The following is a 25,002-nucleotide window of genomic DNA, read 5'->3' as shown; positions in this document are numbered from 1 at the left end:
TTTTTAATATGCAATTGCCTTCCTCGAGATCAGCTTAGTTTATGTCACCATTAGCTGGCTAAGGGTCTGCACAAATGGTCTACTCTTGAGGGTGCACTGCAATCCTAAGTGGGCTTGGGGTTTCAGTAAAAATACAAAATAAGAACAAGCGAGGTGGACATGTTTGCAGGCCCTTTAAAATAACAAAATAATAGTCGATCAATAAGTAGGACAGCGCTATATCTTCACCAAGGCAACTGTTATCAAGGCTTCATTAACATGTGAGATAAGATAAAAAACATTGCGATTGGATAAACAATGTGCACTGCCTGGTTAGTTGAAAAGTTATTGATTAGCTTTGGGCTCTGGAGACCCAAAGGCCCTTTAGAAAGGTCAATTGATCCTATTAACCTCAAGGGGAAACTGTTAAAAAAAAGTGTGTGTGCTTATGGCGGTGTGTGTTGTACCTCAGAGGTGATTCATTGTTTTGCAGGTTCTGTGCGGGAACAGTGTGCTGGACTCGTCAGACTATTGGCTGAGGAATGACAAAGCTCTGTGCAGACTGGGTTTGCTGGACGACAACACAGAGGGCAGCTGCACCATGGTGAGGAGCAGACTGTGGCTGATAAAACATGTGCACCCTTTTGGCAACATACGTGACCCTTGTCTCATCTCATATTGAATCAGAGAATTCTGGAATCCTAAAATGACAGACAAAGACAAAGATTTAGTAGGGAATCAAATATAATAGCAAAACGTCTGCAGTTATGTATATCGTTTCATAAGATGCATTTATACACAATTCCTCAACAGTGTCATGTTTACAACCTTTTTAACCGAAGACTCAATTTCATCCCCTTTGTTGGAGGTATATGTTTAAATAACTGTTCCAAGAGAAAGGCTGCTGTCTCATAACATGATGTGCAATATGGTCTTAATAATAATAATAATAATAATAATAAAGAGATACGCATCAGCGGTAGTCTGATAATAAGACTGCATTTCATCTTTTTGAGGTCAAATCAAGTTCACCTCTGGCCCCAAAATCTCATTATCTCTTCATTGACTCCAAAACAAAGCCTGAGCTCATATCTGGATTAATTGTAATGTAAATTTGTGCAACTCTTTGAATTCCGTTTTTAGTCCTTAGGTCATCACATTTTCTCTTTCTGCACTTCTATGCTGGCATAATGAAAAAACAATGCAAAACTTATGCAGACAATTTGGTGAGGAAAAAATAGTGCTTGGCGTATTTTATTGCATGCACTGTCACACCTGGGAATTACGTGGACAAAAGTAGACTAGATTTTAGATTAGCTAAAAGGAGGTCAAAATATTGGCGCCGGTAGTGCGCCAGGATTTTGGTTGATTAGATTGATGAGCAGGTGGACAAATTCTGATTTCATTCATAAATTTTGTGGGACAATCTCTCTGGAGGGGTGGGGATCTTTCCAACAGTTTCCATTGCATTTGAACGTAAACAGATGCAACCCATCCACCCTCATTCTCACAATTTCAAGTGACAAATTACTCTTTTGACTCTTAATTCTCTGCTGGGCTTTCCACACTTTACGAGGCTAATCAGTCAAACGTGGGCACGCGATTGATGATACGGCCTCTGAGGTGACAGCTTTTCACTTACAAACTGAACTGTGTATGAAAATAAAAAGACAGCAGAGGGAAAAACACAAAGAAATGGTAAAAGATGGATTGTGAAATGGGTTTGAGTGTGGCAACTAAACAGTTTTTTATTATATATACATAAAAAGAAGTTATTACACTGTTTTCTTTGTAGTGTGCAACGTTGAGTGGACTGATGTTAGTAATGGATCAAGGCAATCATTGGCACAAATGCTTTTATAGCTTCAATTTTGCTTTTGATCTTTTTGTTGAAAAGGTGCTGTCACTCAGATTGTATTTTCTTTAATTTTACGAATGTAATAATTTTACATTTGATGTCATACATACGGTGTGCCTCGATTACTCAAAGTCAAAAAGTATGCTAGCTAAAAGGTTTTAATTTTTAGTGTTCCAGATTTCGAAAAGCAATTTTTTGAAAATTTTACATTTGAAGACCTGGAAAAGGTCCACTTTTGTTTTTTTTTTTTGCTTTTAATTCTTTTTAGACATTCATTAACTCAGTTTTGGTGGTGACAATAAACCCTCCAATATTTTTTGTGATTAACAAAAAAAAAAAAAAAAAAAACCCTTTTTTTTTTTTTTTTTTTTTTTTAGAAGTAGTGAGCATTGGACAGCAAAAAGAATGAGCTTAATAAAATATGAAAACATTCTTCTGTTTTTCCCTCACCCACGTCTGGCCTACAGGATATTGTCACCTTTAATCAATCACTCACGTTTTACCACACTGAATCTCATCTCAATCCAGAGATATTTGACATAAGAAATTTGACAGTGACGTTACCAGCCTGGCAATAGATTATCTTGCCTACAAAACTGAAAACTTTTATTATTATTTTTTTTTTAATCTTGCTGTTGGCAAAATTTTCTCTCAACATCGTCCATTTCCCATATCCTCTAGCCCCTTGCTTGGAAGCTAGAGGAGAAGAATCCATTCATCATTAGATTCATGCACGTCTCCACATTGTGACATGTCGTTTCCTTGCCCAGAAAGTAGAATAAATATGCCATCAGCCACAGCTAGAACGTTGACTTACGACAGGAAGACAAACTTTGTTATTTTAGCCATACTCATCTTCGCCAGTAACCTTAATCTTAATGTCTGTCCTCATGCTAAAGGTAACTTAGATTAAACTTTAATATACTTCAGCATAGTGACAAATTGACAACCATTTCAGAAGTGTGTTTGATTAAATATAAAATAAAGACAATCTTTTTGACTTACTATAATTACTTTTATTTATTTTTAAAGAGTGTTATTCTTGATTTCACATAATACTAATTAATTAATCAACAGTTAGTGGATTATTAAATTAATGAACAACTATCCCCAGTGGCTGCAAAAACATAATATTCACTAATGAGAAATTGTTTTTTTTTCTTTCATCTGCAAAGCCACCTTGTGTAGCTTTAATTTAAAAACAAAAACAAAACAAAAAACACAGGAACGCTTGATATTTATTGATTGAGACCCCATTTTAACTCAATTTTGCAAATCTAGGTCACTAAGAATGCAGCGTACATGCTGGAAGAAGAAGAAAGCAAAGGAAATTGGCTGTAACTGTTGAAGCCCATAAATAAGTCTGTCGAAAAAAAAACCTGATGTCAGATGTGCTCTCATAATTGGTTTTACAAGCTGCCACTACCTGCATTACTGATTAAGGTTTATATTTGAGCTGGCATTAGAAGAGCATGCATATCATAAGTGCACAGTCAATACAGGAATCAATCTGAAACTAAACAGGAGTCACAGTCAAAGCAAAAAGAAAACCAAAAGAAGAGCAGCTGTGTGTGGGAGGGTAAGAAGGAGGGAGGGCGAGAGAAAAAAAGAGAGAAAGATTGAAACGTTTAATAATGGTTTTGTATATTAACCACGTCTGAGCATCCATTATTGTATGGCAACATAAGATTTGTGGGAAAGTGATGAAAGAAAAACACCAGTTGGTCACTGCGTGTTTATGTGTATAACATTTTACGCAAAATGGGATTTATGTGTAAATATGCCAGGACAATAAGAACCCGTCTGTATTGTCCTGAGCGGCTGAGGTCTGGACAGACATACTGTAAACACATGCAGGATGTATTTTTCCAGGCACCATTCAGACTCAATTGAGCATTGGCCCAGATTCTACCAAGCGGTGACTTTTTATTCGGTTTTGTAAGGTGGGAATTTTTTCCATTGTGAATTGTCCTATAATTTATGACTCATGCAATCTTATTGTTCAGCTTCTGTCCTTTGGGGTAGTGGTCATGGCTGAACAATTCATCAAAATACAGTATTTAAATTGCAAAGGATGCAATTTTGTGGGGTGGGGGACACAACAGCGCCTTTAGTTCGGTTGGTCGGCTTTGACTTTTTAAACATATTTGTTTATATTGTGTCTAGATGAATGCAGTCCAGTAATAAAGCTACAGATAAATTTGCATCATAGTTGTAATCTGATTTACGCCATACTGGTTTGGTAGAATTTTATGAAGTTATCATAGTGAACACTTAAAAGACAACGCTAAAAATCAAAGTGTTCAGTAGTGTCTCACCAAAGTACATGAATAAACTGCCTGGTTCACCTTCCCTTATTTTAGCATAAACCTAACCTACAAAACCAAAAATGTGTGAAAAAAAGTTTTTTGTAGTACAGATTAATTTATTGCTTGTGTCTGTTAAGAAATACATAAAATAATCACATATTAAAACGCAATCGCAATATTGGCGGGTAGGTCCAATTATGTTAATATATAGCATGTACCTTTCATGTATTTATTCATGTACTTATTTGTATAACCTTCAATTATCCTGGTAATGCAATTGAGAACAGATTCTCATTTGCAATGCCGATCTGGCCGCTGACAGAAACTCCGATGAATTTTTCCTCCACATTTTAAAAGAAGAATGTTATTTGTGTAAATTCACATGCCGCATGTATATTCACAAAATAACATTAGAGCATTGGGACAACTTACAGTATGAGGCGCTGTTGAGGGTTTCAATGCCTTGCTCAGCGACTCTTCATGGGTGGGTAGTCCGTTGCCACGTAGTCACTAGCTGTATCTATAAATATAGACAAAAGTCTTTGGAACTTTTCACATCCACAACATGGTCACTTCTTCATCTGACATGAATGTTCTTGTTCTTGTCTGGTACATCTGGTGTCAAACTGAGAGATTCAGAGCGACTCCCTTGACACCTCTTATCAAGTGCCTCGGGGCCCTCATTGTTTGATGAGGTCAAATATACCCTCACTCCTCCTCCACAGTCAAACATGAATTATTCAGCCCCATTCTCCTCTATTGAGGTGATGGGGTTATGACAGGCAGAAGGTATTAATATTAAAGCAGAACTTTGTAAACATTTCCCTAAATATAGCTGCTTTAATTTTATTGTGCTATGAGACTAACGGACAGAACGGCAGATCACTATTTAACACACCAAATATTGCACAAAATTATTTGGAAAAAGGTGCGTAATATTTTCCAACACTAAAATCTGGTCTTCTCACTTTTGATGTTTGTTTTACTTTTAACCTGGCACAGTGTACGCTCGCATTGATTTTCAGAAACAATTTGCCTTGTAACTCTTTTTTTATGCACCATCTGCTCTTTCTCTCTAAATAATACTCTTCTTTGTGCTGCACAGCGCAGATGAGCAAGTCGTTCACAATTACTACTTGTGCCAGCAGAGGCTCCTGATGTCGGCTGCTGCTTGTACATGCATTATGCATTAATATAACAGCTTCTGGAGGGATGCTAGCATGCAAAATCCGTAAAGCTTTCAGATCAAATCAAACTCAAGTGCTGGCAAAACATGTTACAATATAACCTTTTAAACTCTCTTATTTTTTTTTTTCCTGTCAAATATTTACACACAGACAAATTGTTGGTACTTCCCTCTATGAAAGAAAAAAATAAGAAACAAAATTCTGCCGTCCAGTCGCTGGTCATTTCAGCTGGGATAGTTTCGAGCACACTCACAACCTGAATGAAGATAAGCAATATAGAAAATTAATGCATGGATGGAAAAGCTGTTTAAGTTTTTTCTTTGTATAAGGAGAAATAAAGTAAATCCCAAAAATTCAATTTTTGAGGACTTAAGTAGATAAAATTTGGCAATTTTATTTTAAATCCATAACTGTATATTTTTCATGTTAATGGCTCCGTTAAAATAATACATGACTCAAACATTATATTTGTCTTTCTTTGTCAGTCTAGCGCCACTTAAAAGAGATTTTCAAAATGCATTAAAGCATCTCAGTTGTGAGGCAAGATATATCACATTGTAAAAAAGTTCTAACCAGATTTGTGATGCGTGGAGATGTAATAATTTGGAACTGTCTATCTATTCTCGTATATCTAGAGGGGGAGGAAATTTTTGCAGCAGGTGGTGGTGCAGGTGATGGTTGAAATAAACAGCAGGATTCCACCTGTGTGTGTTTTGCATTGGAAAGCCTCCAGCACTTACTTCTCTCCAAGTTTCACTAGAATGGCAGCACTTAGATGTTAGAAAAATAGAAATGTCGTGACTGCGACAGAAAATTGTTCCACATCCCCCCACCACCAGATGATTCATTTTGTTCCTCCAGTTCCTCCTTCATTGACACTGGAGCTATGCTTCATCCATTTAGCTATGCAGGTACTTGACTATGCCAACATAGATCAGTTAGGCTGTGTGCTGGAGAATGAAACTGCAGCAGACATTCCCAGACTCCCCACGCTGACATGAGGACTCCATCATAGACCATTAAAGGCTGTAGCTAGCTACGAATACGGTGAAAGAGATAGCAAATAAAAGATGAAGCAAGTGTGACAGAACGGGAGAGGAAATGAAGGGACCACTGACTTACAGCTCTTTTGTGAGCTATGAGAGATAGCATGTCTTATGGAACTAAAGTCGCGTTGTGAAAAGGTATGATCCTGTTTTTTTTTTTTTCTGACAAAGAAATGGCAGTGGCACAAGTGGTTGCAGTCAGAAGTGTGACGATATTGGTTCCAGCATCTGTTTGCGCTTATATATATTTTTTTCATTTATCCTAATAAATAATCATTTGATAGAATTTTTTGTTGGATATCAGAAAACCCAAATATATTATTGCTGCAACCCTCCTAGAAATTTGCACTGCTTACATAAATATATATATATATATTTATATATATATATTTTTTTACCTTGTCTTTTTCAGATGTGTTTCGTAAATCTGGACCCTCAGAAAACAGACTGTGGAGATGATAAAATTATTAAGGTGAGCAAAAACCTTGTTTTCATTTTCTCCTCTTACATGTATGCCCCACTTTTTTTTTTTTTATCCATTTTTAATCCCATTTTTAATCCACACAACACTGGCATGGTAAGCATGGATATAAGGTCAATGTGTGTAATGTGTAGACTTGGTAGCTGCTCCCACTGGGTGTAGCAAAGCAATCAGTATTCATCTCCTAGTATCGAGGGGGGTCAGTAATTAAGAACCAATGCACTGGTAATACTGAGAAGCCACGTTGCACGCTCTTCTCCACAGAAACTGGCACTGGTGTCTCCAGACCTGCCAAAGCTTGTTGAATTACTAAGTGCTCACCAGCCCAAAGAAAATGAAATCCTCTTTCTCAATGGCCTTGAGGGATCCAATACTTTCCAAACACGTCCAACAGCTCTTTCTCAGGTGATTAGAGATTGAGATCTAAATTGAATCTTGGAATATTCTGACAGTGAGGTGTTTCTAGAATCGTACAGTTTTTTTTTCTCGTCCTCAACAACAGCAGAAAAGTACTGGTGTGTGCCTGCTTCAACGTTCAAGACAGAAGCGCTTCATCCAACCAAGCAGTATTATCTTTGAGATCAACAAGTTCCTTGCAGGTTTCCAGTGGGGAAAAGAAAGACAGCTTCATCAAGGGCAAATGAGACAACGGGTTGAGGATGACACCAATCGGTCAGTTTCATCTATCGAGGAAGATTTCCTGACAGCTTCAGAACACATGGGAGATGACAGTGAGGATGACGGATTTAGAAATGGTAATGTCCTGTCAAATATACTTTGTTGACATATACCAAAATCATGCCATTCTTTCACTTGGAAGAAAATGTGGTCACCTCAAAATTCAAAAATTGTCTTTCTATCTCTTGACAGAGGCAGAAGCTGGTGGACAAGCGGAGAGCTCGGTAGAGGTTGCACAGAAACACAATGCTAATGTCCTGGGTCAGAGGACACAGCTGTCTCATCATCAGAGCAAGGATGATGCAGAAGTGAAAAGGGAAGCACATCAGCAGGTCAGCCGGCACACAAAGGAATCAGCCGGTCACTACGCTACCAATCTGGCAGAGTCGGTACTACAAGATGCCTTCATACGCCTTTCTCAAGATGAAACCTCCTTTATCTCTGAGGCTGCAGTCAGTGTGTCACACTCTCGGTGTCACTCCGAGACCACACGCGTGCAAAGAAAACGGCCTTCCCAACAGCATACCTGCTCCTTTGAACTCCCCAAAATTGTCATAGTTCAAAGTCCAGACAGTGCAGATGGAACTGCAGAGTGGCCAGAGACTCAGGGGTCAAATGTGTCTGACCAGGATATTCCCACAAAAGACATTGAGATGCCAGAAAAGAAAGGTCATAATCCTCACCGTTATGGAGGGCTTCCATCTAAACCTGTCGAGGTGGCTTTGGCCTGCGCTGCCAATGTTATTGGCACCATAACTTCCCCACAGCTAGCAGGACATCTCACCAAGGATTCAACTTCAGAAGAAGACACAGAAGAGGAGCTAGACAAACCAGAGGAGAAAGGCGACTACTCTTTTTCTTCAGCTATGTGTGGTATGGCTCAGGTTGCCGGTGCTGTTGCAGCGTTGGAGCTTACAGAGACGCCCGGGGAGGTTGAAAATAGTGACACGGATTTAAATGCAGCCTACAAAACATCACAGGGTTTAATATCTGCTGCCCAAACATCTGCGGCCTTCACGCTACATTGCAGTGTTGCAGAAGGTACCAGTGTCGAAGCATTCCGTGCAAACATTGCTGAAGTACTTCATAGGGAAGCAGCTGAGGTGTTGACTTATCCACATGGCTACCGGAGTGTAGCTGACCTCTTGGAGTCCACGCATAACAAGATAGTTGATGGCATTACATGCCCGAAAAAATCCTACACCGAAGAAAGAGAAGTGGGAGAATTAATCGACGAGGTGGCCGACAGTCTTTTTAAGCATGCTTTGGAAAAAGCCCAAAAGAAAAAAGAACTGGAAGGGACGGGAAAAGATGCACCGAGCCTCCAGGTTCTTCTGCAGGACAGCGTAAACAATTTGCTCTTTGAGATTCTTTGCCAGGCACAAAAAAAGATTAGTCACATTTCAAGAAGTGATCAAGGGACTTTTGAGACACAGGACCTTGATACTAGCAAGCAGAATGTTGCCACAAAAGGAAACGATGATCCATTAAGTCAATTACAGGGTTCAGTAAGTTATAAGCAATCAACTAACAATGACAAACATGGTATGTGTCAAAGCACAGATAGACTTGCCATGGTTCCTGGAATCAGCACAAATATACTTGAAGAAAGTGATGTCAATGCATCTCTCTCTACAGTTTACAACAAAGAGCAACCCCAGCACTCGTGCTGTGTACAAATTCAATCGAAGTCTAACGTACATATAAAAGACTACTCTGGTCACCAGGACACAACTGCTGTCAGAGTTCCCTTGAGTGAAATCCCCGTTCATTGCACAGAGAGGCGGGGTCGATTTGTGACAGGAAATGACAGCAGACAGTCTTCTCTCACCCCGCAGTCGTCACTCAACTCTTGCAGTTCACTCTTCTCCTGGAGAATGGACTCAGAGAGCAGGACCCCCATTACTTGCTTTGCCGATGATTTGGCTGCTACAGTGGTGTCTATGGCCACGGAACTAGCTGCCATATGTCTTGAAAATTCTACCGGGAAGCAGCCCTGGTTCTGTGCCCTCAAGGGTACATCTCCAGAGGGCCCAGAGGCTTTCTTGATCCCCGCTTGTCGAACGGTACTCAGAAGGAAAGAGGGTCAGAACAACAGTGTGTCCTCTAAGAAACATCGAGCACCACGCCTCAGTGAGATAAAAAAGAAAACAGAGGAGCAACCAGAGTTGATGGAACGCCTGGTGAACCGAGTGGTAGACGAGTCGGTCAACCCTGATGAACCACAGGACCCCTTTGCCCTTTTTGCCTCGGAGGTCACTGCCAGGATTATGAACTGCCCTGAGCTGAATGTGGTGGACACTTCCAAAACAGGCCAGACACGTAGTAGATTGCAGTGTGAGAGGTGGAGCCGTGGAAAAGCCTCTAGTTATGAAAGCATTCCAGAGGAAGATGCAGACCCCTCGGGTACACTAAATACCCTGGGCCCTGGTAGTCGTCTCGGCCAGAACCTGAGTCGTGGTAGCTCTGTTTCCAAACAGTCAAGTTGTGAGAGCATCACAGATGAATTTTCACGGTTCATGGTAAACCAGATGGAGACTGAGGGCAGAGGCTTTGACCTTCTCCTAGACTACTATGCAGGGAAAAATGCCAGCAGCATTCTGGCTGCAGCTGTGCAACAGGCGGCATCCAAGAAAAATGGTCACCTTAATGTTAGAACTACATCTTGCCTCTCCAAACAGTCTAGCACTGAGAGCATCACGGAGGAGTTCTACAGGTTCATGCTCCGGGACATGGATAAGGAAAACAAAGACCACGTCATGGCAAAGACTAAAGAGTGGAGCAACAGCTTGTTCCCGCCATCTGCCCGGACTCCCTTTTGCATACGACAATCATCAGTCCCAGACAGGCGATCCTCAGATTCAAGACTGACCGTCAGCTCACCAATAAAAGCCAATTCATTTGATGGCTTTGCCAGAAATGTGCATGGAGATACATTGAATATCTGCCCAACCAACTCAGTGGCAGCAACGGGACTGTGCAAGTCAGACTCGTGTCTTTATCAAAGAGGCAAGACCGACCAGATCACTGATATGCTGATCCACGATACCTGGTCCAGTTCTATTGAGTCTTTGATGCGGAAGAACAAGATCATTGTTGATCCAGAGGACAGTATTGAGCTGGAGGCTGCAGGAGACTGTCAGCCCCAAGTACAGCAGTTTGCAAATCGTCTGGCAGCTGACATTGTAGAAATTGGCAAATCATGTGCCGGAGATCAGCAAGAGGGCCCAAATGGGCCAAACTCACAAACGCACATGCCTGTTGGTGAGAGAAGGAGGGGCTTCAAACAATCTCATTTAAACTGTAGTCGGAGTAGGTCAAGTCAGGAACAAACAGGGGTTATAACAAGTGCAGGTAACAGCGGTACACCCCGGTTAAGAGCCCCCAGGGATGTACCAGTGATCCACATTGAGGGGGATACCCACGAAAGGAGAGATGGACCTCCAGAACGACCACCAGAGATGCCAGGTACCAAGCGTATGGAGAAGATTACAGCCAACGGCAACAGGTACTCATATTTAACCTTTACTGTAAAAAACAGATTATAAAAGAATGGGAATCATCTGCGCTAGTTAACTCGGCTAGTTGACTTGGCTAGTTGACTCGGGTTCTAGTTGTCTTTTCAACCAGACTTTTTGAAAGATTTTAAATTTTGAGAATGATCAAATTGCATTTTTCATATTTTACAATTTCTTTGGTAGTGTTTTGAGAGACAAGGACAGCTACAGTTAAAAAAATAAAACATGTTTTTTCCGAATAGCTTCCAGAAGCGCTAATGAGGCATAGACAAATGTTTTAACAGCATTTTAATGTTTTGCAGTTAATGAAGGCTGTCACTATACTTTGTGCATCTCAATCTCAAATGAACCTGAAAAGAGGTGCTAATGAAAGTAGTTAGAGAGAAAATAATAAAAGTTTTGTTCTTAAGTGACCTTTTTCACGGTGCACATTTTGACTTATGTACACTTACTGTTGAATTTTCTTTTGGTATGTTTTACTACTATATTTATGCTAGACTAACAATTGTTCGATGATTTAAAACAGATAATGCCTGGGTCTACATCTGGAGTACTCGCTTGGTTTTTATTACATTGCTAAACAACACTAACAGTGGCTTTCGCATTAGGTTGTAATATTTCTCCATTTTAATGGAATGCTAATCCTTAAATCCATACAGTACATGCTGAATAATGAATAAGGGTGGAGATATTCTCCTGTTTGCAATCGGAGTTCGTCTCTAAGGTTAAGAGTGACACACAGTCCCTCAGAGTCAATAATTGTTGATTTCTTTCCCGTATTGTCAAGGTTGACAGCCCTCAATTATTTGATTGACTTAATTTGATCAGTGTGCTCAAAAGCAGTGAAAATACAGGCGTACCCTTGGAGGAATGGAATTTGCCGATGCGTTAAATATGCTGATGAATTAGCTACCTAATTGTGTAGCGCACGCTGAGAAGACATGAGGAAAACCGAGGTACTTTAATCCATGATCAATTTTGCTCTCCCAGCAGTGAAAGGGACAGGTCAGCTGTGGTTGCGGCCAAAGTAGAGAAGAGGGACAAGCGTTCAATGAGCGCTAGCAGTGAAGAGAGCATGGGAAGCTGGTCCCACATAAACACGGAGGATGAGACCAGTAGTTTTATCCAGCTGAGCGAGGGGTCAGTAACTGCCGTTTCCCGATAAATGCTGAAGCTGCTGCTCCCACCGTCACCTCACTGTCATTGGCCCATCGCTGCTGACTCCTGTTCTCTCTCTTGTGCCAATCCTAAATTTATTTCCCCCCCGCTTTATGCTGCTTCTGCTGATTTCATGCCAGCTTGCTCGGACAACGAGTTTCACAAAGGCCCGGTACAAGGCGTGACCAACCTTCAATAGTGCGCAGCTCTCGTCATTGGAGAACGTACAGTACGACTTCTCAAAGCAAAAGCCTTTTGCTTGATGGCGAATTGAGAGGTCACTGATCGTCCTTGGCTTTCTGTGTTCTGCGGGAAATCTTTCTATTATGAAACGCACCATCATACCATCAGCATTTTGAAATTAACACTTCATCCCCAAACCATGAGACACCAGGGCATGGTTACCAGCACCGGGCTCATCCATCAATTCCACGCCAAGTACTTCCAAATCTCATTTTCAGACAGGCTTGTCGTGATTAAAATATCACCAGCTCTGCCAAACATGAGTGTTAGATTCTACCGCAACTGCAATGTGATTTGACCAACTATGGATCGTCATCAGTGATGATGCAGAATGCGTAGAACTAAAATATAAATGCTGTCTTTTTTTTTTATGATTTACAGCAATGGCACCAGCAGCGGCTCAAGCGTAGGCATGGCCGATCTGGAGACTTTCTCTGATGTGCAGTCTCATAGCACAGAAATAAGGTAATTCTGATATTAACGTTATTATTGGACATTTTTTGGTCTCTTTGTTCAGACTAATTTGTGTTCACAGTGGAGGGCCCGAGAAAGCTGACCAATCAGCAACCAAAGATGGTTACTTTGGTAAGTAAGAATTTGGTGCTTAAAACTTCTTAAATTCCAGAGACTCCAATTCTTCTTACTTGAGAATTGTGACTAATTGATGATTGACATTTCAGAGAGCATCTCAGCCAGGACAGCAGGTGGTGGTGGCGGTCATGTTAGGGAACTCCTTGTGGTAAACTGTGACCTGGAAGCGGACTGCATGGACTCGGAGGTGACAGTGGCTCTGCAGTGGATCGCAGCTTCCGAGCTGGGTCTTCCAGTTCTCTACTTCAAGAAGTCCAAAGAACAAAGGATTGCCAAGGTGGGTTAAACATGCTTAGCGTTTGTTAGCATTCGTTTTTGACATGGATGCTTCTGATTCTCAGTTCCAGAAGTTGGTCCATTTATTGTCCCAGAAGTCATGGAGGATCTCGGACTTGTTCAGTGCTGTGCTTCAGTTCTGTAAACTTCATGAAGAGAGTGAGGACACATCGCTGTCTAGCCTGTTTGACTGGCTCTTCGAGATCCTGTGAAGTGGATTAGTTTTCCCCAGTGTGCATGTTCACTTCCTCACACTGACGCTTGTCTTCTCACCAAGTGTGTCCGCTTCCAAAGCTGAGAACACAAAGTGATCATCCAACTTGACAAATGCTCCTTTCCCTCACTGCTGTCACTTTGCGTCCATGGAGGGTTCGGGTTTTGTTTTTTTTTGTCTGTCACTGCTCACATCCATCCCAAAGGAACGTGAGTTGGACATTCCTATTGGGAGGGAACAAGCCATTTAGAGATTATGGTTAGCAGGGTTTAACTGCGCCAAAGTACAGTATATCGATTTACACAATAATTAGAGAATATTTACAGAATCTCACAAAAAATATTGTGTTGATCCCTTTATTTATTCCAGAAAGTACAAATGTTACCGTTGTTCATGGCTGTTCACATAAGATCACACCAATGCTTAAAATATTCTTTTTCATTAGCCACCAAAAACGTCTTTTTTGTGAACATGAACATTTATGTTGGAATCTATTATGTGTTACTTGAGAACAGATCTTAGATTGTTGTCTTGTATATATTGACCGTTTGGACCTGCAGCACCTTGGAGTAGTGGACTCTAGCATTTATGGTCAGGAAAGACCAAGTAAGGTTCGTAATGTTCAATTTGTAAGTGAAATTGGTGTGTTTATTTCACTTCTTTGTGGTACTCTTGTGTTAACAGAAGCACACATTTGAGCTGTAAAATGTCATTATATAAGTGATTGAATGTATTTATCTTTTGACATCAATAAAAATCCCTGTGATGTGAAATCTCTTACTTGTGGCAACAAGACGTGACTAAAAGAAAATTCAATTACTCACCAATTCAAGATGCGAGACAAAGCTGTAAGCTGTCAAAAAGAGTATAAATGAGTCAACCCCTACACAGTAACCAACAACTGATGTACCGTATTTTCCGGACTACACATCACAACTTTTTGCACAAGCTTTGAACCCTGCAGCTTATCTATGATTTTTTTCATGATTTTTATAATATTGTAGGATTTGTGCATATTCTCTTATATATGGAAATGAAACATTAAAACACCTGCGGCTTATGGTCTTATATAAACTAAACAGGGTCTCCCCCTAATTTTAGCTGGTGCATCTTATATTCAGGTGCGGTTTATAGTCCAGAAAACTATCGGTGCTGACAAACATGCTGAGGGAAATTTTTGTATGTGGCCGTGAGGCAGGTCTCTTTGTTCACACCTGTTACAAATTCAACACAACAGACTGCGGTATACATTTTTTTTCTTTTATGAATGATGACAATGTATTGCTGCTGTTGCCATACTGTAGTGTAATGAGCAACTTGGACAGATGTTTAAGCCTCGCTCCTAGCTTGCAATTATTCATAATTGTCATCTAAATATTTTTCCTTACCTATCCATCACCAGCAACAAATAAACATATTTGTGATTTAGAATATTAGCTGCTCACTGAGTACAAGTCTCACAGTCTTTAAATTTCATTGGCTTGTTAAGCGTGATTATTCGGCTTGACTTTCAAATTTTTGGAGACCATATTTTTCCAGAAATATTTGTTTGGAATCCACACTGCAAGTCTTCAGAAGCATTTGACTTTTGAGTTAGTACAAGAAAGTTGAGTTATTCGCAGGAACACTTTAACTACTTCAACTTCAAACATTACAGCAAAGTAGCACAAAATATATGTATGTCCTCAAATAACCCCAATGAAAACATTCTAATGACTTGGAAAGAGTCTTGGGAAAGGCAGGGCAAAGTGGAGAGACATCAAACAAAGCAGCAATCAGTAACACTGCAATTCTAAGACGCAATTGTATTCCCAGGTGACACAAAACAAATTTCAAATCATTTCATGGTCTCTCTAAACGCACATATGAGTCTCCAGTTGAGACTTATGAATTTGAGACACTCAACACATGGTGGAAATGCATTGGCCTCTATTTCAAGCCGATATCTCTGCACTGCATGAGAAAAGCAAAATCTTGGAGGAAATTACTTTCGCATAGCAGGGGGTTAAACAACAAGATGACCTTGAGCTCAAGTGTGTCATCCTTTGATTGATAGACTGTAAATGCCAAGCTGGGGATTTACATCAAGTCTTGCAATTGGAAGATCACAAGACTAAAAACGAGTGGCACTCACTTAAATTAACATTTCAATGTCACGCAGCTACTGTCAACAACGCATGTCATTGAGCTGCTCATCTTCATATGAAGCTGTCAACAGCAGCATATAAGTGCACCACCAATTGGAGTGTCGTGACATGTGGACGTATACTGGCTCCCGGGGGTGAAGAAGGGGGGCGGTCAGCACCAGATCCGGCACGTGTTATCCTTGCTGCCTGCAGTAGAACACAAACACGAGCAGGTGGCTGCACAGCTGGGAGATGTGCAATTAACAATTTGTGACGGGCTAGCAAGGACCGCTTGATTTGCAGCTCAAGGCAATAGTCGCTATTATCAGACGTGCAAGCTTGCCAAATGTAGGACATCTGTGGGTGTGCTGTACCTGTGATAATGGTGTCACCTTCGTAGTTGAAGGCACAGGAGAAGATCTCGTCAGTGTGGCCCTGGAGGACCTGAAGGCAGACTCCGGACTGGGGATCCCATAAGCGAGCTGTCTTGTCGGAACTGGCAGTTAGAACTCTGCTGCCCTGAGGACTGAAGCAGATCTGACGAGAGGGGCCTAGTCATTTTGTGTGTATTGAATAAAAGATTCAAGTAGAGGTGCTTAAAATGATAAAAGGAGGTGAACGGTAGTGAACACTTACTAGCCCATAGGGGGGATTTTATTTTAAATACTTAAGAAGGATAAAGAAAGCAATTGTGTTAGACCCGGGCGTATCGTTCTTGGAATAATTTTATTCTTATACAGAGGGGACAAGATCCAAGAGATGATCAATTAGCGCTACTCAAGATACCCATAGAAATAAAGTATGGTTTTATTAGATATTTAAATAGAGCACTAAGGAGAAAAACTAAAGAGGAAAGAATTTGCCTATTAAAGCCAGAGGAGGAAGATGGGAAAAATAAAAGCAGGGGTAGAAAAAAAAATACTCTAAAAAAATATTGGGATCAATTACGGGTGAGTAGAAAAAAAATAAAAATAAAATGGCAGAAAAAAGTGGACTAGGTCAAATAAAAATGGGTAAATATCACAGTTAAAAAGCATAGTGGGAAGGTGGGAAAGGTGTCCTGTTAAAGAGAGATAAGAGTCATAATCCTTTGGATTGACCCCCCCCCTCACCCATCTATTTATAACTGACAGATAAACAGAGGGACCTTCTTTTGTGCACACCTCGTGCACGTTTGCCCACATGACCACTGTGCCTTCATTCGCTTGTGTGTAAATACAGCAAGCACTATAAAAGCATTTGACCTTTCCTCTACATTTGATTATGTGAGGCGAAAGATGAAGCTGCAGGTATTACCTCAAGTCTTTCCTGCAGAAACATCACAACATAGGTTAGCTTCTGGACTGGACGCAGGGAGCATAGAACAACCTGAAAGCAGGCCTCTTGTCCTCCCGCTTCAACATCGGTATGTTTACAAATAAACATCTATTTAGAGCAGATCCCAAGAGAGCTCCAGCCACAAATTGAGGCTTTAAGTTACACAATTGCAAGAGCTCAAAGAAACCTGTTTGCCACAATCCTGCTACGAATTACTCTCAGTTCCAAACAGAAGCGGTGAATAATTCAATATTTTGTGTGATCGTTCATATTTTATGAGGCCTTGTGAAATGTTTCTAGTTCGAAGCAGCTGTGCATTATTCATTTTGTTGATATCATCCACCCTTTCCCCCCCAAGAAACATTTGTTATGATTTTGAAAAAGAGAAACTAAAAGAAAGCAAAATAAGTTAGATACTGTGCAGGTATGGGGAACGACATGCTGTAAATATTTCTTCATTATATTTGTTTGAGGCGGATGTGGAGCAGGCGGTATTGTGACAATGAAGACAACTCACTTCTCCACTAGTTCAGTGACTCTCAAACACAGTGTCACGGCACAATGATGCGAGAGATCATCAAGTGCGCCATGGGAAATTATCCAGCGTCAGTCAATTTAATGTCACCTTTTCCGTTCTTCCAACAGAATAATCAATGTGTGATTAAATCAACCTTGCTTTTGCCACTGCCTTTTGAGTTTTGTGCCTCTTAGTGGCAACATATGATTTGAATTTAAAAAAAAAAAAAAGTTAAAGGCTTTATATTAAAGCACTGGGTTTATTTTTGGCGAAAGCACCTTTAAATTTATATGACAAGTATGGATTCCTACCTTGGAGATCTCTCCCTCATGGCCTTCCAAAGTTGTCAGACACTGGTATGTGGTCGCACTGAAAACTCTGGCTGTGCCTGGTAAAAATTAGAATCAACAGTGTGCATGCAATGAGAGAGATTGTCTCACAATCTTGTGAAATTCAAAATATGTTTTTACAGAGATAATAATGCCAGTTTGATGTGAACATAGAGCAAGTTTCATTTTTTTTAAGGCTCTTAATTTTCTCCCCTATCCAACAGCATACGATACTCGCATAGCAGTGTTTTTTTTTAATCAGTTCTCAATTTTTGATGGGTCAACTGTGAAATATTTAGCAGATTTTGTTGGAAAATGTCCCTCACACAGCTTTACAGATGGAATTTGTACAAGCACTGTGTCTAGGTTTCATATGCCATAATAAAGGTAATCACCATTTTTTCCCTGCAAGGAAAAACGGAAATCAATTTGCGGTGCATCATTTATTTAGTCAAGTAGATGATGAACCTGGCAATCATTTGGGATGCTGTTTTTATTCGAGCAGAGGCTACTAATGATCACCCTTGTTTCTTCAGTTTGTTTTGCATTCTTAATGCCTGATACAACTAAAATTACATCATTTCCATGGACATTTATGATAACAATAATGATAACTCTTAAAATGAATTGAATAGCTCATATAAATTCATGGTTTTCTCAATAATAACCAAAATCACATCAATAGCAATGAAATTGTACGTTAGTCACATGAGTAAGAAATTCAAGAAGATGGTCTAATTTTTTTATGTAAATACATCTACTGTGAATCGGTTATTAGGGTAAACAGCTACAAAAAATAATGCAGTGTAATTGTCTCACCATCAGCTGAGGCTGTAGCAATGAGTTGACCCCGTAAGTCAAAACAAACATCCAGCACCTCCTCTTTGTGTCCAACAAGGGTGGCTACACATTTTCCACTGCCTGCATCCCAAACCTGAAAAAAATATTGCAGCAGAAAATACATTATTTGTTTGGCGGGCTTGGTGCACGGTTTCTTTATGCTGTAAATAATTTAGATCTTCTCACCTTGCCTGTTTTATCCATGGAGCCCGTGACTATAAGTGAGCAATCCCAGTTAAACTGCACATTGCTGATCTCTGCCTGGTGGCCTATCAATGTGTAGACACATCTTAGAAAACAAGAGGAAAACAATTCTAGGTCAGTGGTGGTCTCTTCCACACAATGGCTACATTACGATGCAGCGACAAAAATGTCTGACCTTCCGGAAGCAACATCCCAAATAATAACGGTGTGGTCAAAGGAGCCAGTCACAAGCTGAGTGCCAACAGAGTTAAAGCACAAGGAGAGGACCTCTGCAGTGTGACCCTTGAATGCAATCAAGCAGAGATAAATTTGATTCACCTCTTTGTCTCTTCTCCAGGAAGAACATTATGTTAATAACCAATAAAGGTTGATTATTTCGCTTGAACTAAATACATCTCAATCTTCATTGACTGCTGTCTGGATGATTGATTGCTGTCATGATGAGGGCAGCAAAAAGCAGCTTCTCCTGGTTGCCACGTTGCAACACCCCTCAGTGAAGGATTTTTTTGTTTTATTAACAACTTAACAATGATAGCCAGATCAAGAACGGATGTGTGATGTTGAGAGGGTGTGCTTGCAGCGTTAACAGGGTTCATTTTAACAATGAGAGGAGAATTCTATTGATGTACTAAATGGCTCATAGGAGGGAAAAGAAAAGATGACTCACAGTGAGAGTGGCCACCTCCCACCCTGTCGCCACTTCCCACAACTTGGCGGTAGCATCCATGCTGCCTGTGGCCACAAGTGTACTCTGAGGGTTGAATGCCAGACACACCTACACAAAACACCATTTTTTTTCACAGTTTGGATTTCAGACAAAAATATTTCACAGATACTTTTGTGTTTCTTGGGCCTATCAAATGATTTGTGCTAACCATTTTTATTTAAACAGGTCATACTCACTATTTCCGCCATATGGCCTCGAAACGTATAGAAACATTTGCCCGTCTCAGCACACCATAGCTTACAGGTCTTATCAAAAGAACCAGTGGCAATCTTGTCTCTAAATTGCATAAAGACAGAATAGCTTAGAAGTGGAAAGCCATAAGAACAACAAAAGCGACTTTCAGATACTGCGTCACTTTGCTATAAAAAAAAAAAAATATTTCAGTACCCAAAGGGGTTGTTGAATGCGATGGCATACACTACATTCCTGTGACCCTCCAGAGTGTGTAGCTCAGTGCCCGAGGCGGTGTCCCAAATACGACACGTTCTGTCGTAGCTCCCGGTTAGAAACCTGCAGAGTGAACAAAATGATAGCAAAAAACACAGGAGCTTTTCATGAGGCGGCAGAATTTTGCACATCACCTTGACCCTGATTTGTCAAATGCAACATTAGTCAGAGGTAGTATGTGTGCCTTCAGCTCCTGTAAAAAGGACAAAAAAAGTCATATGGTAACTGGGATTACTTTTCTCTCACTTGTGTCATTAAGTTGCATGTGGAATATGCATTTCATGGACAGAAATTTTCTATAACTTCACTGCCTTATCAGAATTTTGAATTACAATTGCCGTCCTTTGTGTGTGCCTGCTGCTCTCTAGTGTTTACATGTAGCGGTGCCTTGCGAATGTCACTACTTAAGACATATCAGAGGGAATTGGGGCAGACTTGCAGATGGACTAACCTTGGAAAAAGTGAAACTGTTGTGGTCCTCCTGATTCTGTTTCTGTTGGAGTCGAATAATGAGCTTTTTTACTTGCTCAGCCCGGGACTGTGTGATCAGAGGCTCTGATTGCATGATCTCTTTCAATAAATCATCTGGGTTGGTTCTACATAGAAAATAAAATGTTATAATAACAAATAGCTGAGTACAAAAAAAAACTTTTATTATTAATAGTTAATTAATTTAAAAGCAAAGCTAAGAGAACACGTTGCTTTGATTATTTGAGACTTTCTTCTTCTGGAGCACAACAATTTATAATTGAAGGTAAATATTTATTTCCTTTGTACTATCCGTCCAAACTACTTTTTTTTTTTTTTTTTTTTTTTACACAAGCAGGCAAATATTGAAAAAACAAGTCCACAGTATGCATGCATAATGAATCTACATATCTTCAGTGTAATTAATAGGGCACGTACTGTATTGTCAAATCCAAAAGGTCAATTGATTTGGTTCTCAAAAGCCCTGCTTTATCATACTCCAAGATTATACCTGAAAGGAGATAAAAGTCATTAAATCGAATACTAATAGATACGATATCTTATCCACACTTTTTATTTAATTGTCTTCAATTGCAGGCACATTTACGACAAGAGGAACCATAAATCATCTTTAAGAATTATGGTTTGTGTTACCTGGTGGGTAATATCTGAGAAGAAACCTCTTGAGTCTCATTTTGCGCAAGCAAGCCCACGTCCTCCGTCAACAAACCGTTGCTATGGTAACAGCGACGCATGCTCAGTCAGGAATGAAAGTCTAAAATCACGCGTAATGTAAGGATTGCTATTTATTTATTTATGAATTTATTTACCCCCAACTATTCATGTTGTGTCAAAAAAAATTCGTGTCAATAATTATTTTTAATATTATTGATAGGTTTTTGTTTTAAAAGTTGCATGTTTTTCCTTTTCTTCAGAACTGTATGGTATTAAAGTCTACTGATTCTGTTTCCTAACAGGTGAAAGTCTAAACTCATAAAAGCGTGACACGTGCACGTCTAACTCATTACATTATTCCCGGTGACTGCAAGGTGAAGTGTCATTATTTGAATGTGTAGGATAAAAGTGCTACATTAGGAACCCTGGGAACTAGACGACAAAGAGATTCTATTGGGAGGTGGAACCATGGGCTGCTGGGAGAAGCTCAAGTCCTCAGGCTGGGCTTTCCCTACTGCAGTCTTGTCCCTCTATGGGTTTTTTGCCAATTGCAGGATTGCAGAGCCTTTCCTCACACCATACTTAATTGGACCTTATAAGAACATCTCTGAAGAACTGGTAAGCTATCACCCACCAACATGTGTTAAGAGTACTACATCAGCAACCATGTTTGTTTGCACGTTGTTGTTTTTTCTTAGGTGACCAACTATCTATTTCCCATATGGACCTATTCCTACCTGGCCTTCCTTTTCCCTGTTTTTCTGCTGACTGACTTTCTCAGATATAAGCCACTCATTGTGCTACAGGGGTTCTTCCTGGTTTCCAACTATGTGCTGCTCTGCTTTGCTCCAGGACTGATTGCCATGGTCTTCCTTGAGGTTTGCATAAAGTGTTATAAGTTCAAATGTTTTACACAAGATGATTGTCTCTCAATCAGAGATGTCACAATAAGGGAGATAACCTAGAGTAATTGTCCTGAGCCGAAGGGGCCTTGAGAGATGGCTGACATTGGCCCATGAACCCAACCTCTGGTTCCCAATATTTTGAAGACTATGGATTACACCGATTTCATTTTAAAACCCCTCTTCCACCCTCCCCCAGATTCATTATGCTGTCGTGACTGCTACAGAGGTGGCCTACTTTTCCTACATATACAGCGTGATTCCCCTTGAGAATTACCAAAGAGCCACCGGTTACCTTCGCAGCGCCATGTTATTCGGGTACACGTTTGGTGCCGGCCTGGGTCAAGTTCTCGTCTCATTGGCAGGTGCTGTTTCAAATCTTGCAAAAGAGAACTACAAAAAAGAATACATTTCGATTTATGCACATCAAAAACACTCGGATGAAGCTTTTCAGCATACATATTCACTGCAAAGAGAATTGTGAAAGAAATTCTTAAATTATTTGAAAATTTCACGAGGCAGTATGAAAGTATGAATTCTAATCAACAGGGTTGGACTACTTCCACATCAATGCCATTACTTTGGGCGTTACAAGTGTGGCTTTTCTCATCTCCTTCTGGTTGCCAATGCCTCAGAGGAGCATGTTCTTCAAAGGGAGAAAAACTACAGCTGTGGGCAGACAGTCCCAGCAGGAGGGGCCTGGGAGAACGGACAGACCTGATGGAACGGCAGCGGATGAGGAGGACGCTAGCTCCGGGAAACAGAAGATGGAGCGTAATGACAATGCTGCCTGGTGCAGCAGGAAAAATGTGTTCAGTGCAGGTCATTTACTTTGGCAAAGCTTCAGGGAGTCCTACTCGTCAAGGCATTATTTTCTGTTCTTCATCTCTACCATGCACATTCCACATTATTTGAACATTTTTATACGGTGACTTGGGACTGCATGATCAACAAGAATAATTTCTTTTTCTAATCATCCACATGCAGGCATTTGATCTATTGGTCCTTGTGGTGGGCTTTGGCCACAGCTGGATATACACAAATACTCAACTACATCCAACTAATGTGGGACCATATTGAGCCGTCTGCCACATCATCTGTTTACAATGGTGGTGTAGAAGCTGCATGCTCGCTTGTAGGTAAGACAAAGCACAAGTAGGTTACTAATTGCAAACAATGTATAATACAAATATATGCATATAGTATGCCTGATGCTGCTATCCATGTCTCCATTTTGTGGGGCAGGTGCTACAGCAGCTTTCTCAGTGGGTTATATGAAAGTAAACTGGTCAGTGTGGGGAGAGTTGGCATTAGGTTTGTTTTCAGCCGTTGGCGCAGGCGCTGTGTTCCTGATAGTGCTCACCGGCAATATCTGGGCTTGCTATGCCGGCTATGCCCTATTTAAATCATGCTACATGCTGCTTATTACCATTACCACGTACGTTCACATCATTCAGATAGCAGAGTTCTGGAAAAAGCTTCAATCAAGTGTAACAGCAACAATGCAATTTAGATTTCAGATTGCAGCCAATCTCTCCATGGAGTGTTACGCCCTGACATTTGGGATCAACACATTTGTGGCCCTTTCCCTGCAGACCATCATTACACTTATTATTGTTGATGGAGCCACATTAGGACTGGACATTGAGACACAGGTATGTTTGGACAGCTAATAAAATAGAAGTAGATAATAAAACATGTATGGCATGTAGTCAAATGGCATGCAATGCAATGTTATCCAATGATAGAAATTTAGTGACATCTAGTGGCTATCCTATAGCATTACATACAGATCCAAAGACGGAGCTTTATTCCTCAGTGTTGCTAAAAATATATTTTTCTCTCTCTCAGTTCATCATTTATGGGATCTACCATGTTGTCATCTCCGTGTTGTTTTTGATTCGAGGGACCTACACTGCTTGTACAAAGCAAAGAACTTCAAAACCACCAGATAACATTAAAATGGAGCAGAACACTGTGGAGGTGATCTATGATGAAGCTTTCTGATCAAGGTCAATTGTTCTACTGGGACAGAAATGAGTAGATTATTACAGTGCTACTTTAACAGCAGTGAGTTAGAATTTTTTTTGAGAGTATAATTTTAACAGTTAAACATGAAAAGTTTTTACTGAATACCAGAATTGAAAAACTCTGGATTTGCTCCTGCCCTAGAGGAGCAGTACTTTCTCATGGCCTTCATAACCAACATCAGCCACTTAAATTATATTCTGTTGCACGTATATGCTGCTCATATGTTAAGCTTGACCTCGGAATGACTATCCCTTGACCCTTAGAGAAAATTAAGAAAAGAGATTGAGCTTAGTTTCTACTTACCTTGGGTTTCAGTCAGATTTTTAACAACTGATGAAAGATTAAAGTTATATTGATATACGAAATTAAATTTGACTCAACTCTTTTTTTGAACTGATATCTGATTTGAGCAATATTTAGTTTTTGGAGGTAACACATTTTCGTCATTGACTGCAGACAAACTTGATATATATAGTCATTGGCAGGACGACACAAAAAAACAAAGCCCTATCAGCCTAACAATAAACACAAAATATGAAACTTTAAATTGTTTTTGCCCATGTGCTTCATTCTAATGGATAAAAAAGCACATCATCATATGTAAAATATTAACTGCAACACCATTAGAAATGAACTTTTATATATATTTATATAAACAGCACAACAATATAAATTAATATTTGGTCAATTCTTAAAACTCTTTTACACATTATATATATATATATATATATATATATATATACATATATATATATATATATATATATATATATATATATACATATATATATACATATACATATATATATACATATATATATACATATATATATACATATATATATATATATATATATATATATATATATATATATATATAT

General features: G+C 39.8%; 3 protein-coding genes and 1 long non-coding RNA gene across 7 annotated transcripts in view; 2 read left to right on the top strand and 2 right to left on the bottom strand.

Moving 5' to 3' along the window:
* LOC125972047 (uncharacterized) overlaps positions 1–6,680 on the bottom strand; it is a 34,575-nt gene extending 27,895 nt beyond the window's left edge. Inside the window, exons 1-2 of the long non-coding RNA XR_007482679.2 lie at positions 4,579–6,680; positions 447–680 (exon numbers count right to left, since the gene is read on the bottom strand). This is a non-coding gene — a long non-coding RNA (uncharacterized lncRNA). The remainder of the gene's footprint in view (positions 1–446; positions 681–4,578) is intronic.
* The window catches only part of sphkap (SPHK1 interactor, AKAP domain containing), a 43,440-nt gene extending 29,125 nt beyond the window's left edge, over positions 1–14,315 (top strand). For 2 of the 4 annotated variants that reach the window (XM_049725305.2, XM_049725307.2), the window contains 10 exons: positions 473–583; positions 6,792–6,851; positions 7,125–7,265; positions 7,363–7,615; positions 7,731–11,046; positions 12,047–12,196; positions 12,839–12,922; positions 12,993–13,042; positions 13,138–13,325; positions 13,390–14,315. In XM_049725305.2, the coding sequence (XP_049581262.1) occupies positions 473–583; positions 6,792–6,851; positions 7,125–7,265; positions 7,363–7,615; positions 7,731–11,046; positions 12,047–12,196; positions 12,839–12,922; positions 12,993–13,042; positions 13,138–13,325; positions 13,390–13,536 (4,500 nt within the window). In that variant the 3' untranslated portion in view covers positions 13,537–14,315. The remainder of the gene's footprint in view (positions 1–472; positions 584–6,791; positions 6,852–7,124; positions 7,266–7,362; positions 7,616–7,730; positions 11,047–12,046; positions 12,197–12,838; positions 12,923–12,992; positions 13,043–13,137; positions 13,326–13,389) is intronic. The other 2 variants (XM_049725306.2, XM_049725308.2) reach the window with 2 other exon arrangements.
* On the bottom strand, positions 13,881–21,277 carry daw1 (dynein assembly factor with WDR repeat domains 1). The gene is made up of 13 exons (XM_049725311.1): positions 21,168–21,277; positions 20,952–21,024; positions 20,497–20,641; positions 20,180–20,238; positions 19,986–20,108; positions 19,775–19,874; positions 19,539–19,646; positions 19,047–19,153; positions 18,854–18,956; positions 18,647–18,761; positions 17,810–17,886; positions 16,039–16,201; positions 13,881–15,871 (listed from the first exon to the last, which is right to left on the bottom strand). Exons 1-13 carry the CDS (start codon positions 21,205–21,207, stop codon positions 15,837–15,839), a joined length of 1,248 nt encoding a protein of 415 aa, XP_049581268.1. The 5' UTR covers positions 21,208–21,277; the 3' UTR covers positions 13,881–15,836.
* Positions 21,278–21,429: 152 nt separating this feature from the next.
* Positions 21,430–24,455, top strand: slc19a3b (solute carrier family 19 member 3b). The gene is made up of 8 exons (XM_049725312.2): positions 21,430–21,806; positions 21,887–22,066; positions 22,290–22,455; positions 22,640–22,955; positions 23,078–23,229; positions 23,336–23,528; positions 23,604–23,745; positions 23,942–24,455. Exons 1-8 carry the CDS (start codon positions 21,657–21,659, stop codon positions 24,095–24,097), a joined length of 1,455 nt encoding a protein of 484 aa, XP_049581269.1. The 5' UTR covers positions 21,430–21,656; the 3' UTR covers positions 24,098–24,455.
* Positions 24,456–25,002: the final 547 nt, after the last annotated feature.

The sequence above is a fragment of the Syngnathus scovelli genome, chromosome 7 (assembly GCF_024217435.2).
Source record: "Syngnathus scovelli strain Florida chromosome 7, RoL_Ssco_1.2, whole genome shotgun sequence".
Lineage (NCBI taxonomy): Eukaryota > Metazoa > Chordata > Actinopteri > Syngnathiformes > Syngnathidae > Syngnathus > Syngnathus scovelli.
Note: the sequence above shows the minus strand (reverse complement) of the source record. Positions and strands in the feature narration are given on the sequence as shown.

What these genes read in the sequence shown, in the direction of transcription:
- daw1 (XM_049725311.1), bottom strand. Translation starts at nt 21,207, where the DNA reads ATGAGACTCAAGAGGTTTCTTCTCAGATATTACCCACCAG. An exon ending in TCTCAGATATTACCCACCAG is followed by an intron (nt 21,025 to 21,167) that starts GTAACACAAACC and finishes ATCTCCTTTCAG; the next exon opens with GTATAATCTTGGAGTATGAT. An exon ending in ACAGTTTCACTTTTTCCAAG is followed by an intron (nt 20,239 to 20,496) that starts GTTAGTCCATCT and finishes TCCTTTTTACAG; the next exon opens with GAGCTGAAGGCACACATACT.
- slc19a3b (XM_049725312.2), top strand. Translation starts at nt 21,657, where the DNA reads ATGGGCTGCTGGGAGAAGCTCAAGTCCTCAGGCTGGGCTTTCCCTACT. An exon ending in AGGGAGTCCTACTCGTCAAG is followed by an intron (nt 22,956 to 23,077) that starts GCATTATTTTCT and finishes ATCCACATGCAG; the next exon opens with GCATTTGATCTATTGGTCCT. An exon ending in AGCTGCATGCTCGCTTGTAG is followed by an intron (nt 23,230 to 23,335) that starts GTAAGACAAAGC and finishes TTTGTGGGGCAG; the next exon opens with GTGCTACAGCAGCTTTCTCA.